Source organism: Varanus komodoensis, unplaced genomic scaffold (assembly GCF_004798865.1).
Source record: "Varanus komodoensis strain SLA01 unplaced genomic scaffold, ASM479886v1 scaffold17, whole genome shotgun sequence".
NCBI lineage: Eukaryota > Metazoa > Chordata > Lepidosauria > Squamata > Varanidae > Varanus > Varanus komodoensis.
The window spans coordinates 10127105-10140506 of NW_025335505.1; the positions used below are offsets into that span (position 1 = coordinate 10127105).

The 13402-nt window shown below is 39.5% G+C and overlaps 1 protein-coding gene across 19 annotated transcripts in view; it reads left to right on the plus strand.

Annotated features, from left to right (window-relative positions):
* PTPRM (protein tyrosine phosphatase receptor type M) overlaps nt 1-13402 on the plus strand; it is a 504993-nt gene that overhangs the window by 122225 nt on the left and 369366 nt on the right. For all 19 annotated transcript variants that reach the window (XM_044426600.1, XM_044426602.1, XM_044426601.1 and 16 more), the window contains exon 2: nt 9745-9867. In XM_044426600.1, the coding sequence (XP_044282535.1) occupies nt 9745-9867 (123 nt within the window). The remainder of the gene's footprint in view (nt 1-9744; nt 9868-13402) is intronic.

Consider the following 13402-nt stretch of genomic DNA (forward strand, 5'->3'; position numbering starts at 1 on the left):
CAACTGCACCAGTATTACTTGTAGCTTTTAACTTGAGGAGTATGAAGGTGGAGGATCTGCTGATAAGTTGTTATATCAGGGGAAGATAAATACTGTCGGATTCCTCACTGAAATGTCTTCTAGAGGTATAGAATGTAATCTCTTTCTTAGTTGATTTTGTTTATAATGCAAAACAAATATAGAACAATATACTCTTGGGACATCCCCTAAACACCTTTTCTGGCAGTTTTTTCTGGACTGACCCGTGGTGGGAAGGGTACTCCAAGCATGGAGTCCCAGTTCCAGTATCCAAGCTGTTTTTGGATGTCAGGCCTGTGAGTGCAAAAAAAAATTCTAAGGCTCTGCACATTGTCTGGAGGGCTACAGGATTCTTCTATTAGTTGCTTTCTGTTTTGTACATGCAAATCAGTAATTTGGGGAATGTTCACTTTAAAGAGCTAATATGCCTCAATCTAACATCACAATTTCTTGAATAATTAGGGAATATAAGTTAATGAACTCTGTTAACAGATAACACTTTTGTAATTATCTGTATAATCACCTGGGAACTACTTGTCATTAACAGGTAATTTACCTACTATTGTAATGAATAGGTAAGCATGGATTTTAACCTACAGTGCCTAAATGGAAACTTTGGCCTTACTTGTTTTATATTCCCTAGCAAATGCAGGGAAAGGTATATTGCATATAAAAATATATACCGTATTTTTCGCTCTATAAGATGCACCTGACCATAAGACGCACCTAGTTTTTAGAGGAGGAAAACAAGAAAAAAAATATTCTGAATCAAATGGGCACATAATCACAGGCACATTCTCCATCACTTCCCCATGGGCTGCACATCTGACAGACTTACTGCACACACATATTCACTCTATAAGATGCACAGACATTTCCCCTTACTTTTGAGGGGGGGAAAAGTGCATCTTATAGAGCAAAAAATACGGTACATGCCATCTGCCTTGTCTGTAAGGTCTTGAACAAGCCGCTGAAAATAGCAATCACTAAAAATGGTATATTTGCACCTCCTAGTATGCAAGAGACATATGCATAGGAAAACAACAACAATTCCTACAGCCCTTATACTTGGAAAAACTGGGTGGAAAGATTATGGGAATCAGACATTATTCAATACAGGCATATAGAAGTGCATACATTATACATTGTGTGTGCAGTGGTGGCCATGCCTAAACCAACTTGCTGTTCTTCTTTGCTATTCAAAGTTGCTTGCATCTTTGTTGGCAGATTCTGTCTAGGAATAGCATTTCTAGTATGCTTTGTATCACTTTGCAAGTCAATCACTTCTGTAAGGAATCTGGAGCTCTAAAGTTGGAAGGTTACAAAACATGCAAATTAGGACACCCTAAAGCAAAGATGAAAAGTTGAGTTTGTGCCCTTGCCAGTGTCTGTATTCTCTTGCCAGGTTTGTTATCATCTTGTTAGCCTCTTATCTGGGTTGAAATTTGTTGGCTGGGTTGAAGTTTCTGACTTGAATGAAGCTTCCAGCTTCAGCAAGAGGAGGGAGACTTCCTTAAAGGCTGGAGGTAAACATTTGCCAGCTGGATTTGAGTCTTTGAAGGCCTTCATCTACTAGCCCAAAATGGGTTGGCAATGCCCCAGTGGTAACACCCTGAAAGAGGAAGGCACAAAAAGGAGTTATCCTTGGGGATAGGCACTGCTTTGGGGCCTTGAGGGTAAGGCCATCCCCTAATGTCCCAAAACACCTGGTTGATTGCTTATTTGTGTTCATAGTCCTGGCATGTGGAATGGGATTAGTTTCCCCTTCACAGAAGCTGAATATGAGCCAGGGAGGGAGAATATGGAGCCAAGTATGGGGAAATGGGAGGGGAGGCCAATCAGTGATGGGTGGCATGCAGTATAGCAATGGGAAGAGGTCTGGTCTGGTAAGGAGATGTTAGCTTCGGCTGATCCATCAGCTGCGTCCCTATCTGGAGAACGATTGCCTGGCAACAGTGACACATGCATTGGTAACTCCCCGATTATTTATTTATTTAGAAAATTTCTATGCCGTCCCATTCACTGAAGCCTCGGGGCAGCTCACAAAACATCAATTAAAATATAATACACTAAAAATATAAAACGAATTAACAATATAAAATAATATAAAATAAGACTTCTATATAATTAGACTTCTGTAATGCACTCTACGTGGGGCTACCCTTGAAGACGGTCCGGATACTTCAATTGATACAAAACAGAAGTGCCAGGTTGCTGATGGGGACTGGGCGTTGTTCTCATATAACCCCAGTCCTCCATCAGCTTCACTGGCTCCCCATTGAAGTCCGGGCCCAATTCAAGGTGTTGGTTATCACCTATAAAGCCCTCAATGGCTTGGGACCTGGTTATCTAAAGGAGTGCTTGCGTCCATATATGCCCTGCCGCCCCTTGAGATCGGTAGCAGAGGCCCTTCTCCTGGAACCCCCCGTGAAAGATATTAGGAGGGTGAGTACCCGGAGGAGGGCCTCCTCTGTGGTGGCACCCCACCTATGGAATGCGCTCCCCAGAGAGGTCCACCTGGCGCCGTCGTTATTTGTTTTTTGGCACCAGGCTAAGACCTTTTTATTTAAAAGTTATCTTAATTGTTAATTTATTGACTGTATTATTGGGTTTTTATGTACGTGCCAAGATATGTTCGGTTTTTAAAGTCTAATTATTGTTGTTGTAAGCCGCCCTGAGGCTTTTTGCGAATGGGGCGGCATAGAAATGGTTTAAATAAATAAACGTGTTATAGCTCTTTTCACTTAAAGTTTAATTCCATTCCCTCAAATGATTGGCATGTTTCTTATCTCTGCCCCTAATAAAATTCCATGACAATTCACTTTGGTCACCTGACATTTTCTGGCTAGGAATATATTTTTAGTGCCAGGATGACTAATGGCAGGAAAGGAATAGAGGGACGTCCCTGCATCTCTCTGCAGCTTTTGATAGCATCAGCCATGGTATCCTCTTAAAATGACTGCCTGAGCTGGGATCAGGGAGTACTGAATTGCAGTGGATCCACTTTTACTTGGATGGCAGGTAGTGCCTAGGGAAAACTGCTTGGCCTCTTGGATTCTCTGGCATGGATTCCTCAGAGGTCTATTCTATCTCCTCAGCAATTTTTCATCCCCCTTGAAACTGGTGAGAAGGGTGACCCAGAGTTTTGGAGGGTTCTGCTAATTTCTTAGCTGATGAAGAAATCAGCAGCTAAGAAATTAAGACTTAAGAAATTCTGGGAGATGTTTGCCACAAGAGTACATTTTATTTATTTATTTATTTATTTTTCGATTTATATCCTGCCTTTTTCCTACAAAGGGCTCAAGGCAGCTTACATCATTCTCCTCCATCTTATCCCCACAACAACAACCCTGTGAGGTAGGTTGGGCTGAGAGTCTGTGACTGGCCCAAAGTCACCCAGTTGGCTTCATGGCTGAGCGGGGACTAGAACCCAGATCATCTGAGTCCCAGTCCCATACTCTTAACCACTACACCACACTGGCTCGTGAGACTGGGTCTTCTCAGTCATGGCACCCTAAGGAGAGCTATCTGGCTACTCTGCCTGGAAGCTGCCAGCCTTAATGCTGACTAACTGGATATTGAATTGCACGGAATGTGTGCAAATTGTTTTTGGTCTGTGGTTTTAGGCTACTTTAATGAATGTTTTGATTTCTTTTATATTGTGGATTGAGAGGTTTACTAGACCAAACGATGGGAGAAGCATTTTTAAATGAATGAATGAGACATGAGGCACAGCTGCTGCTGCCCCTCTTCAACAGTTTAGTCTTGTCAAATACATTTCAGTCCTTGGAAGGGCACTGGTTTTCTTTAATCTTACTCCCCTTCATGTTATTTTTTTCTGTTGTCTTTGTTAAGAGTTTTGTAGTCTTTTTGTCCTTCATAAATGTTGTCCTGCACAACTTTTATCTGATATACTAAGATGCTGGAAAGTCTTTTAGGGATATGGATATATCTGTCATATTCAGTAATACAGCTTTTATTAACCCATCAAACCGATGGCTATAAACTGGAGTCAGTTGTATATCTAAATAAACCTAAATAAGATAGTGAGTGCATGTGAGATGGGTTGATATTAAAATGCCTAAGAATTATTTGCAATAGTCGCTTTAGAAATAGTAATAGAAAGCATATGGGTATATATGTGGTGTTGATCTAAAAATGTTTCCATCTGGTGTTCAGTCCTAGATAGTATAGCTCAACTTCTTGATTACAGCATGTACCTGAGCTTATTAATAATTTTCACAGCTTTCATTCCTTTGGCCACAAAAATATTCTTCATATAATCCTTTGATTCTCATTTCTTTCATACTAATGCAGTTTTTATTTTATTTCTGCTTTTGCTGGCAAATCTGGCAGAAGCATACGACTTTGATCAAGAGTCCATCTCTTTGTTATACGTGGTGAATGTTTTCAATTCATATGTTTTTATCTACCTGCATTCTTGATGTTTGTCTCTGGTTTAGATAGGCTCAAGTGGGCCTTTGGGGCTGGGGGTGTATTGTTCAGAGATCAGTTTGGCCATGGGGCAGAACTGGACAGAATGGCTGTGCCTCCTTAATTTAATTGTGCAGGGCGCCTCCACTGCTTGTGCAATAGCAATTTATCACTACTGGGACAATCCAAATGAAGTTAAAATGTTCATTCCTGGAGAAAGCAGGCAAGCAGAACTTCTATATGGGAGCTCTGCTGGTCTGCCTCCTTCTGGAAACAAGCATTTCTAGGTCTTCTAGGGATTTTGTCCAGTGCCTGTGAAATCTGCCAGAGCTGCTGATCTAACCCCCTGCCCACCACTGTTTCCCTTCACCCTTCTTTTCCTTATGTTAAAATATGTTCTGTACCTTGTTTTGATATTGATATGTTTCTTAGAAACTGTTTACATTACAGTTATTTGAAACCACTTGATTCAAAGAGGTAAAAGGAATAAAACTGAGCATGAAAAAAATCATCATACCTGCTGTAATGAGATTCCATGTGATCTCAAAATAGACTGAGGATCCAGTGATACTTTAGTTTATTGAATGCATCAAGCTTTTCCTCTCTTTGCTTTTTATTCTAATAGGAGTGTATGACCCTGATTCAGATTGTGACTGCAGCACATCAGGAGGGGGGAAATCACACACACACACAGACACACAAACACACATGCATGGCAGTTAAAAAAGTAAAATAGCCTCCGTGGACACAAATGGGAACCTGTTCTTCCTAAAAATCCAACCAGTGGGGGTGGCTCTTTAATCTTCCCCTCCCAGGGGGCTGTATTCTCAGAACAAATCAGGGCTATGTACACTTTTACACTAGAGTTAAAAGTCAATGTCGGTGTCATATGAAAGTAATTGATGTGTAGTTTACCTTTAGTATATTGTATTTTTAAGGTTTGTATGGCATTTTAGTTTTTTAACTGTCAGCATCTCATCCAGAGAACAGGAGGTAATGGGAGGATTGAAAAAATGACTTTTAAAATGCTTTTTAAAAAGTTTACTATGTATTTAAATCTATGTAAATCTATGTATTTATTTAATGGAGCTGGTCTTTGACTGCAATAAAGTCTGTCTGTCTGTCTGTCATGTGACTAGCAGAAGATTGCCAGAACATGTTTGTGGCCAATGGTATGGTTATCTCTAGTGTTCAGTGATGAAGCTATTTTATCATCTTCCTAGGATTAGGGATGAGAGTAATGTGTGATCTGCATTATTACCAGCAGACTGGGATGAAGTAGGTGAGTTTCTTAGTTGGTGGGCAGATTCCACAAAGGAATGCATGTCTCACCTCACCTGAACCACTTTTATCCAATAGTATGTCCCAGAAATTTTAGGGTTTTTTTTTTAACATTCTCCAATTTACCTTCCCTATATACTAGGAATACTAAATAAAGTATAATCTGCTAAAAAGTGAAATTCACTATGAAGCAAAACTAATATAATTAACATGGAAATGTAATTTGATAAGGTAAAATGTAATTTGTAAGGTAATTTGATTTAACATTGAAAGGTAATCTTTAAAAAAAATGTTTACATTAATGAACGGGGATTAGCAGTGACTAAGTCTTTCCTTACAAAATATTTATGAAGATATTTTGAGACTTCATTGACATTTTGTAGCAGCTGCACCAGCAAGTGAAACTGTTAAACTTGAATGTGCCAGACAGTTATCCATGAGCTAAAGATATCTGGAAAACATCTTTGACGTGTTAGACTGTAATAGCAACAAGCACCCATTATAGATTGGTTTGCCAAAAAATCTACACACAAAGGAGTTTCCAAGTAGGTCAGTAACTTACCTATTTCAGTGAAAGCTTTTATTAATAAGTTGATCCCAGTCATACATCAAAGGACCCATCTGCCTAAGCAAAGCAGTGGGCAACCATGAGGTGGCATTTTGCTTTCAGCAAGGTGAGCTCCTGTATGAATGCAGAGGTTGTGGGAATTGCATTCATGGTAGGTGCACAAGCAACAAACCTTGCTTGAGCGCAGCAGAAGGACTCACATGAGTCACTCACCCAGCCCTGCAAAGACTAGCAGAAACCCTTGACTTAGGGCCTGATCGCCTCTAATTATAAGGATGGTCTTGACTTGCACAATATCTTTTGGTTTAATTACAACATAAATTACCTGGTCAACAAGGTTGATAGTGGTGATTATGAATTGTTAATTTCCTATGCATCGTTCTTGATTTTTGAACAGCAGGGGTTGGACCCGATGGCCTTTATGGTCCCTTCCAACTCTACAATTCTATGATTTGCAAAAAGTTTTTAGTTTGATGGAAAAGTCATTAATTTCCCTGCATATTCTAAACTCTGCAGTCGCAAGGTACAATGAAGAATCTGTTCTCTGTTGAACAGATCTATTTGATTTCTGCATGCAGTCTTCATGTATGAGATAAATTATATGCTGTTTTCAAGGTGAAAACTGAGTAAGTATGCTGAGTTTTTTAATGAGTCTTCAGCTGCAGTTGAATTTTTAATTGAGGGTAGTACAGGCAAGAGTGTTGCAGAAAGCTGCACTGTCCAGGGATGCTAATTTCCCTGAGATAATGTTTGGAGATAATGAATAAGACTCTTACTTAAACACCATTTAGAACTGTGTGAAGATGACCTATCTTTGTGCCACTCGGGCATTCACAGCATGTTTGCGCAGTTCATAATAAAGGAAAACAGATGGTGGTATTTAAGACAACATGAACGTGTTTGGGTGCATGTAAAAAAATTAAATGATTAATGGCTATCTCCCAGATTATATATTTTTCATGTCTCTCACATTAGGAATATTAATATGCAAGCATAATCCTCCTGGCAATCCCTTTTCCTGTTTTAGCCAGAGTGTCTGGTAACATTTTATTCCCACTGGGTTCCTTTGAGCAGAGACCAATTACAGCATATTGCTTAAGATACTCATTTTAGCATCAATCACTTTCAAGCAGTTTAAAACAAAATGTGATTGGGGGACTGTGTGAAGAATGTCTGTGTTCTACCAGGACTGCAGCTATCGAGCATCCAGCCTGACCCTCTAACATTCAGGTGGCATGAGATACAGCTCTACCTGGATCTGCAGGGTCCCCAGGCGATTTAGGAGCGTGTCTCTTATGTTTTGCTTATTGCTGTTTGGCAGGCCCTTTCTCCAGGCAGGAGTGTGAAGATCGCCAAGATTCCTTCCTGGACAGCTGCCAGGGAGACTTCATTATAATCCAAGCAGCAGGAGGAGGCAGGGCTCTGTAATGTGGAATGAATCTATCAATGTATAATACAGAAAAAGAGTTCAGTTCTTAGGAAACTTTGCCTTACGGGAGTTGGGGAATTTATATAGATTCAACGGATTAGTTGAAGCAAATAACTTTCCTTTTGAAGAAGCAGTAGAAAAATAGTATGCCCAGAGAGTACTAGTATTATGTTGAAAGTATGCTTTTCTTATCTCAAAAATTAGGTAAGATGCACTTAACTTATTTCATGTAGATGCATAGAATGTATAATCTGCTTTTGAATTCCCAAGAAGATAATGATGTGCTCTTTAAACAATTGGAGTACAGGTGGAGGTTAGAAATCAAAGAAGAAAACAGGAGTTCTCATTAATTTTGCAGATATATGAGTTTTAAAGAATGTATGATATATCAGTGTGGATAAAGAAACTTTCTATAATGTATCAACACTGGGCTGGATCCAGGTTGCCCGTTCTGCGAACCAATGAGTGCTCTCCCTTTGTAGAATGCTCTGGGACCCAGTGGAGGCATCATTCTGGACGATGGTGGTGGTAGCGGAAGGACAACTTGGCAATTACCCCTTCCTTCTATTGTCCCCTCTATCACCTCTCATGCAGGTTCAGAACATCTCTCCCAAACCTCTAGAGCAGTGTTTTCCGAGGCACAGAAGGCTCTGGAGAGAAGAAATAGGCAAAGATCACTACCCTACCCTGTTCCTCTACCACCAGTAGCACAACTTTGAATCCAACCCACTGTATGGCTGAAAAATCTTTCTAATATATAGACTGCTTATATATACTGTTTATTGACATTAATGCTAGTGTAACACACTTCAGAAAAACTGAATGGAAATTTTAGTTGTTAGCTTCTGAATCAATGGGATACAAACTGCAGTCAGAAGCAACTGTTGGGACATTTAAAGTAAACATTCTCAGTGCATGATAGAAATTTCACAATCAATGTATTTGTAGCTAGTAAATCATCAAAAGCTAAAAAGTTCCATCTTTCTTTAAATTGAAAGAAAAAGTATGATTTACTGTGGAAATGTGGGGCAGTGGGGGACCCTGCTGTGCCAGAAATGGATTTTGTCATAACCTTAAACAGAGTGATTGCGGAACTTGGTTGAACATTGGAATGAAAGTGATAAGGGTAGATTATTCTCAACAGGACATTTGTTGACATAATAAAACCACATTTGTGCAAATTTATTTCTGTTGACTGTGGGTTCTTTTTGGATATGTTCTATTATGCTTTCTTTTCTTTTAACGCTTCCAGATTTGTTTTCAGATTAAGTTTTGAGGGTCTTGATGCATGAGAGAAGCTAGTAGGGTCATAATACTGTACTTTTGAAGTTTTACGAGTCTAGTAGTACTGCTAACTAGGGAATACCTTTGTACATCTTGGACAATATATGATTTGAAGATACGATCCTGGTGCATAGAAAGGGCATGGAGGTGTGCCAGAACTGTCCAGCAGCCAGGCAGAGAATGGCCCATGGCATCCAGTGCAGAGGTACAGTGTCCTGGCAGATAAAGTTATGTACATTGTTTGCCCATCTCCAGGCTAGTAAGACACTTTCCCCCATCCAGGTATCCAGTGTTTATGTCCCCATTCTGACACGTCATGTGCACATAGGCAGTCTCATATGCACAGTGTGCATTAACTATGAATTCCCAGTGGTATTCTGCTGACTTCGGGGATTTTCTGAACTGGCATTAGGCCTTTGCCCTCACAGGAATGAGCAAAGCTAGCGGTTCACATGGCAGAATGCCTCTTATTGTGTTCAGGATTCCTGGCTTAGGTAAGGGAATCTGTATGATTGCGTTGCTCATTTAATTTTTGCCTGACACTGGTAAACTATAACGTACTTGCAATTAAAGCTGGACAGCTATAATGCTGGGGTCTTTGGAGATAGTGAGTTATGCTGGGTTCTTTGGGGGAAATGTACCAAATAGCATAGATTTGAAGGCAGATTTTCAGTGGGCTTTGGACTATAGCTTATCTATACCATTTTAACATATATTTTTGTCTTTACAGGTGGCTGTTCATTTGATGAACCATTTGCATCATGTGGATATAGTCAGTCTGATGATGATGACCTTAACTGGGATCAAGTGAACACTTTGGTAAAGCCCTCATCAGATCCATGGATGCCCACAGGTTGTTTTCACTTTAGATCATTTCTTTAAAATTGTGCATGTTTTTTCACATAATATAAAGGATTACTAAAAGGCTGCATTATATCAAAATTATATATGGTTGGATCCAGAGCAAGTTACTCACACTTGGGTCCCATTGAAATTAATGGACAATAAATTAGCTATGGCTTAACTATCCCATTACTTCAGTGGACTTGGATCAAATCCATCAGGTCCTAAACATTAATTTAGTACAGTATTTATATAGAAGAATGGGAAACAAGAACTGTAAGTGGGCAATTATTATTAATATGGTCTTTTGCCTATAAGTTTACATTTTTCTTTTTTATATAACACTGAGATAATCTTACTAGTATTGTATTCAGTAGATTTAAGAAATATCACTAGGTGAGGCAGGACACATGAACTATAGGGAAGATTGTGGACTGAAGGTGACTGTTGTATGTACAGCATGGCACTATATGAAAATTAAGTACTTTTAGAAAGAAGTATAAATAATCATTTGAGCAATGAACAATATAGATTAAAAGAAAGTTCCGCAACAATTCAGTTAGGTGTAATTCATAGCTCTAAGAAGAATTATATTACCTTGTGCAATATTTATGTGAAGCAACTAAAATGCATTGCAGAAAGAAATAATCGAGTGCACTGATTAAGTGAACTAAGCTAACAGACTTTGGGAAATGGCAATTATAAGGAGGGTAAATTTGCTTCTATTAAATATAGGCTGAAATCATTTGCAGGCTGCCTACTGAGGCCCAAGGAACATCCTTGGCCCAAGGAGGCCCAATGTTCATCTGTTAGAACATTGTTCTAACAGAAAATGCATATGTTCATTTAGATGCAAGTAAGTTAACAGATTAAACTCAGTGGCATTTACTTTCAAGTAACCATGTATAGGTCTGAACTGTAAGGGAACCTAAACTGCTTCTGAACTGCTTCTGTTGTGAGCCACCCCGAGGCTTCGTTGTGATGGGGGCAGCATAAAAATGTTTTAAATAAATACATAAAATAAATAAAAGATGGCAGTCTTGTCACTTTTCAGTGGTCATAGTCAGTATGAATATAGTTCTGCAATGCAGAATTTTGTATGAACTTATTTCATGTACACACACATTATTGAAATGTGCTTTTCCTGCTTAGTACAAATAGTTAAAATATATTGATATATATACCAAGATGCCTAGGAATTCTGCGTAAAAGTTTTCAATCTCTTCTTCAGCCACTGTTGTTACAAGTGTAGACTGGAATGATGGTTATGTTGACAGATTTTCCACAAATTCTGATTGATATGATTCAGTTGCATTTTGCATTACAGCCTCTGACAGCTTGTGCTACATCTTGCTTAGTATTAGAGCCATTCCATTTCTTCTGAGTTTGTCATTTCTGGAGTAAAACACTTTGTGTTTGTCAAATTGAAAATGCCCCATTCCAGTCTACTTTAGTGCACTCAATGCAAGTACTGCAATGTTTAGCCATTCCATTTCCTGCTCACAGTTTCCAGGTTGTCTTGATTCATATTTCTCACGTTCCATGTTCCAGTTTATGTATTGTTTAGCATCAGAAAGGGTTCACCTCTTTGCATGTCAGCAAGTAGACTTCCTTTCGGCTTTGATCTAGATGCATCATTTCCAACAGCACTATTTGTAATTGACCTTTGTTCTTCCCCAGCTTTTCAACCAGGGGGATCCCATCTTCTGATAGCATCACTTGTTTCATTTTGGATTGTTTAATCATATGGTTTTCCTAACCCATTGCCTTTTTCTAACCAGAGTTAGCTTGAGCTTTAGCTGCCCTTCAGAAGTTTCCCTATTTCAGAAAAGGGAGAGATTATTTATGTACCTAAAGCACTTTTATACTGTTTGATTACCATTAAGTTCTCAAAACAGTTTACAGAAGTAATGCCAAATGCTTCTTTGTAGACCAGTATGTCTTCTTAACTATTTCTCCGTTGATCCAGAAGCAAAGGATTTAAAGTGTTACTTGACATTTGCGTTCTAAAATAATATTACAATTCTTTGTCTACACTGACAAAGACTGTGTCCTTCACTTGCATGGAAGGATAAGAAGTGCCTTACTGGATCATTCCACTATCCAGCTTGCCTGGCTTTCTTTTGCAGAAATTCCATCAACCAAAGCTCTTTTGTGGTCAGCAGGAAATTGTTCAGTGCTTCTTTTGTTAATCCCTGAAGGAGCACTTACATTCATATATGCCCGGCCGCCCCTTGAGATCGGCGGGAGAGGCCCTTCTCTGGGAACCCTCCGTGAAAGAAATTAGGAGGGTGGGTACTCGGAGGAGCGCTTTCTCTGCGGTGGCGCCTAAGTTATGGAATGCGCTCCCCAGAGAGGTCCGCCTGGTGCCGTCGTTATTTGTTTTTCGGCACCAGGCGAAGACCTTTTTATTTAAGCGGCATTTTAACTGTTAATATTATTGGATTTTATCTGGCCAGGGCGGCTTATTTTATATTGGTATTTTTGTATTTTTAACCTAATTATTTTTTAACTTATTGTTGTAAGCCGCCCCGAGGCTTCGGCAAATGGGGCGGCATAAAAATGTTTTAATAAATAAATAAATAAATAAATAATAAATAATCCCTTAGAGGACTCAGTTTCTGTTAGTTCTTTGTTGTGGTCTCTGTGCGCCTGTGCAGTGCCATATTGAGGAAGTTTCCTATAGTTAGCCCTAGAATTTTTGGTGGGAGCCCTGTCCCTCTTCCACATTATATAAATAGACTACCTCCTGCCATTTCCTCAGTGTGCTTTCGACTGCCATTTGCAGTGCATTGGGATCTCTAGCTTTCAATTTCCTCAGCCTTTCCTCACAAACCCTCATTTTTTACTCTTCACTCCCTTCACAATGTTGTCTTTCTCATTACTTCTGATCTCCACTCTCTGATCTCCCTCATTCCCATTTTCAAAGCCCTCCCCTTCCTCACTGTCCAGAGCAGGGATCAGCAAGAATCCATCAGGGATGACTTCCTCATTACATGAATGAGAACAATCTTCCATGCCTTTCCTCCATTCCTCCTCATCACGAGGACCATAATGAAAATGAGGAACAAGTACACTCATGCCATCCTGATAACACTCCCACCAAAAATTCTAGGCTTTGCTAGAGGAATCTTCCCAAATGTGGCACCAAGCAGGTGCAGCAGCCAAATATATGTGAATGCTCAGATGACCACTTGACGAACAGCAGTTGCAGGTATGCAACCTGCCTTTTTCCCTGTTGCAATTTCATATTGCTTTCTGTTTAGCATGTAGCCCACCTCAAAACCAGATCTGATCCAAGCTGTCCTCTTAGAGGCTTACGAAGCTGCAATGACCTGTTCCTTGACTGAACATAATTTCTGGCTAAAGAGAAAGCCTAGTAGGTGGTAGGAGTAGTATTACTTTACAGTTGATTTCTCAGTCTTTCCTGTATGACCTGAATCCTGCATTGGACACCCAGTCTATATTAATTATAGAAGGAATCAGCATGCAGAGTTATTGTGACCCTTCTTAAGAAAATATTGAAAACAATATTTTTGAACCTA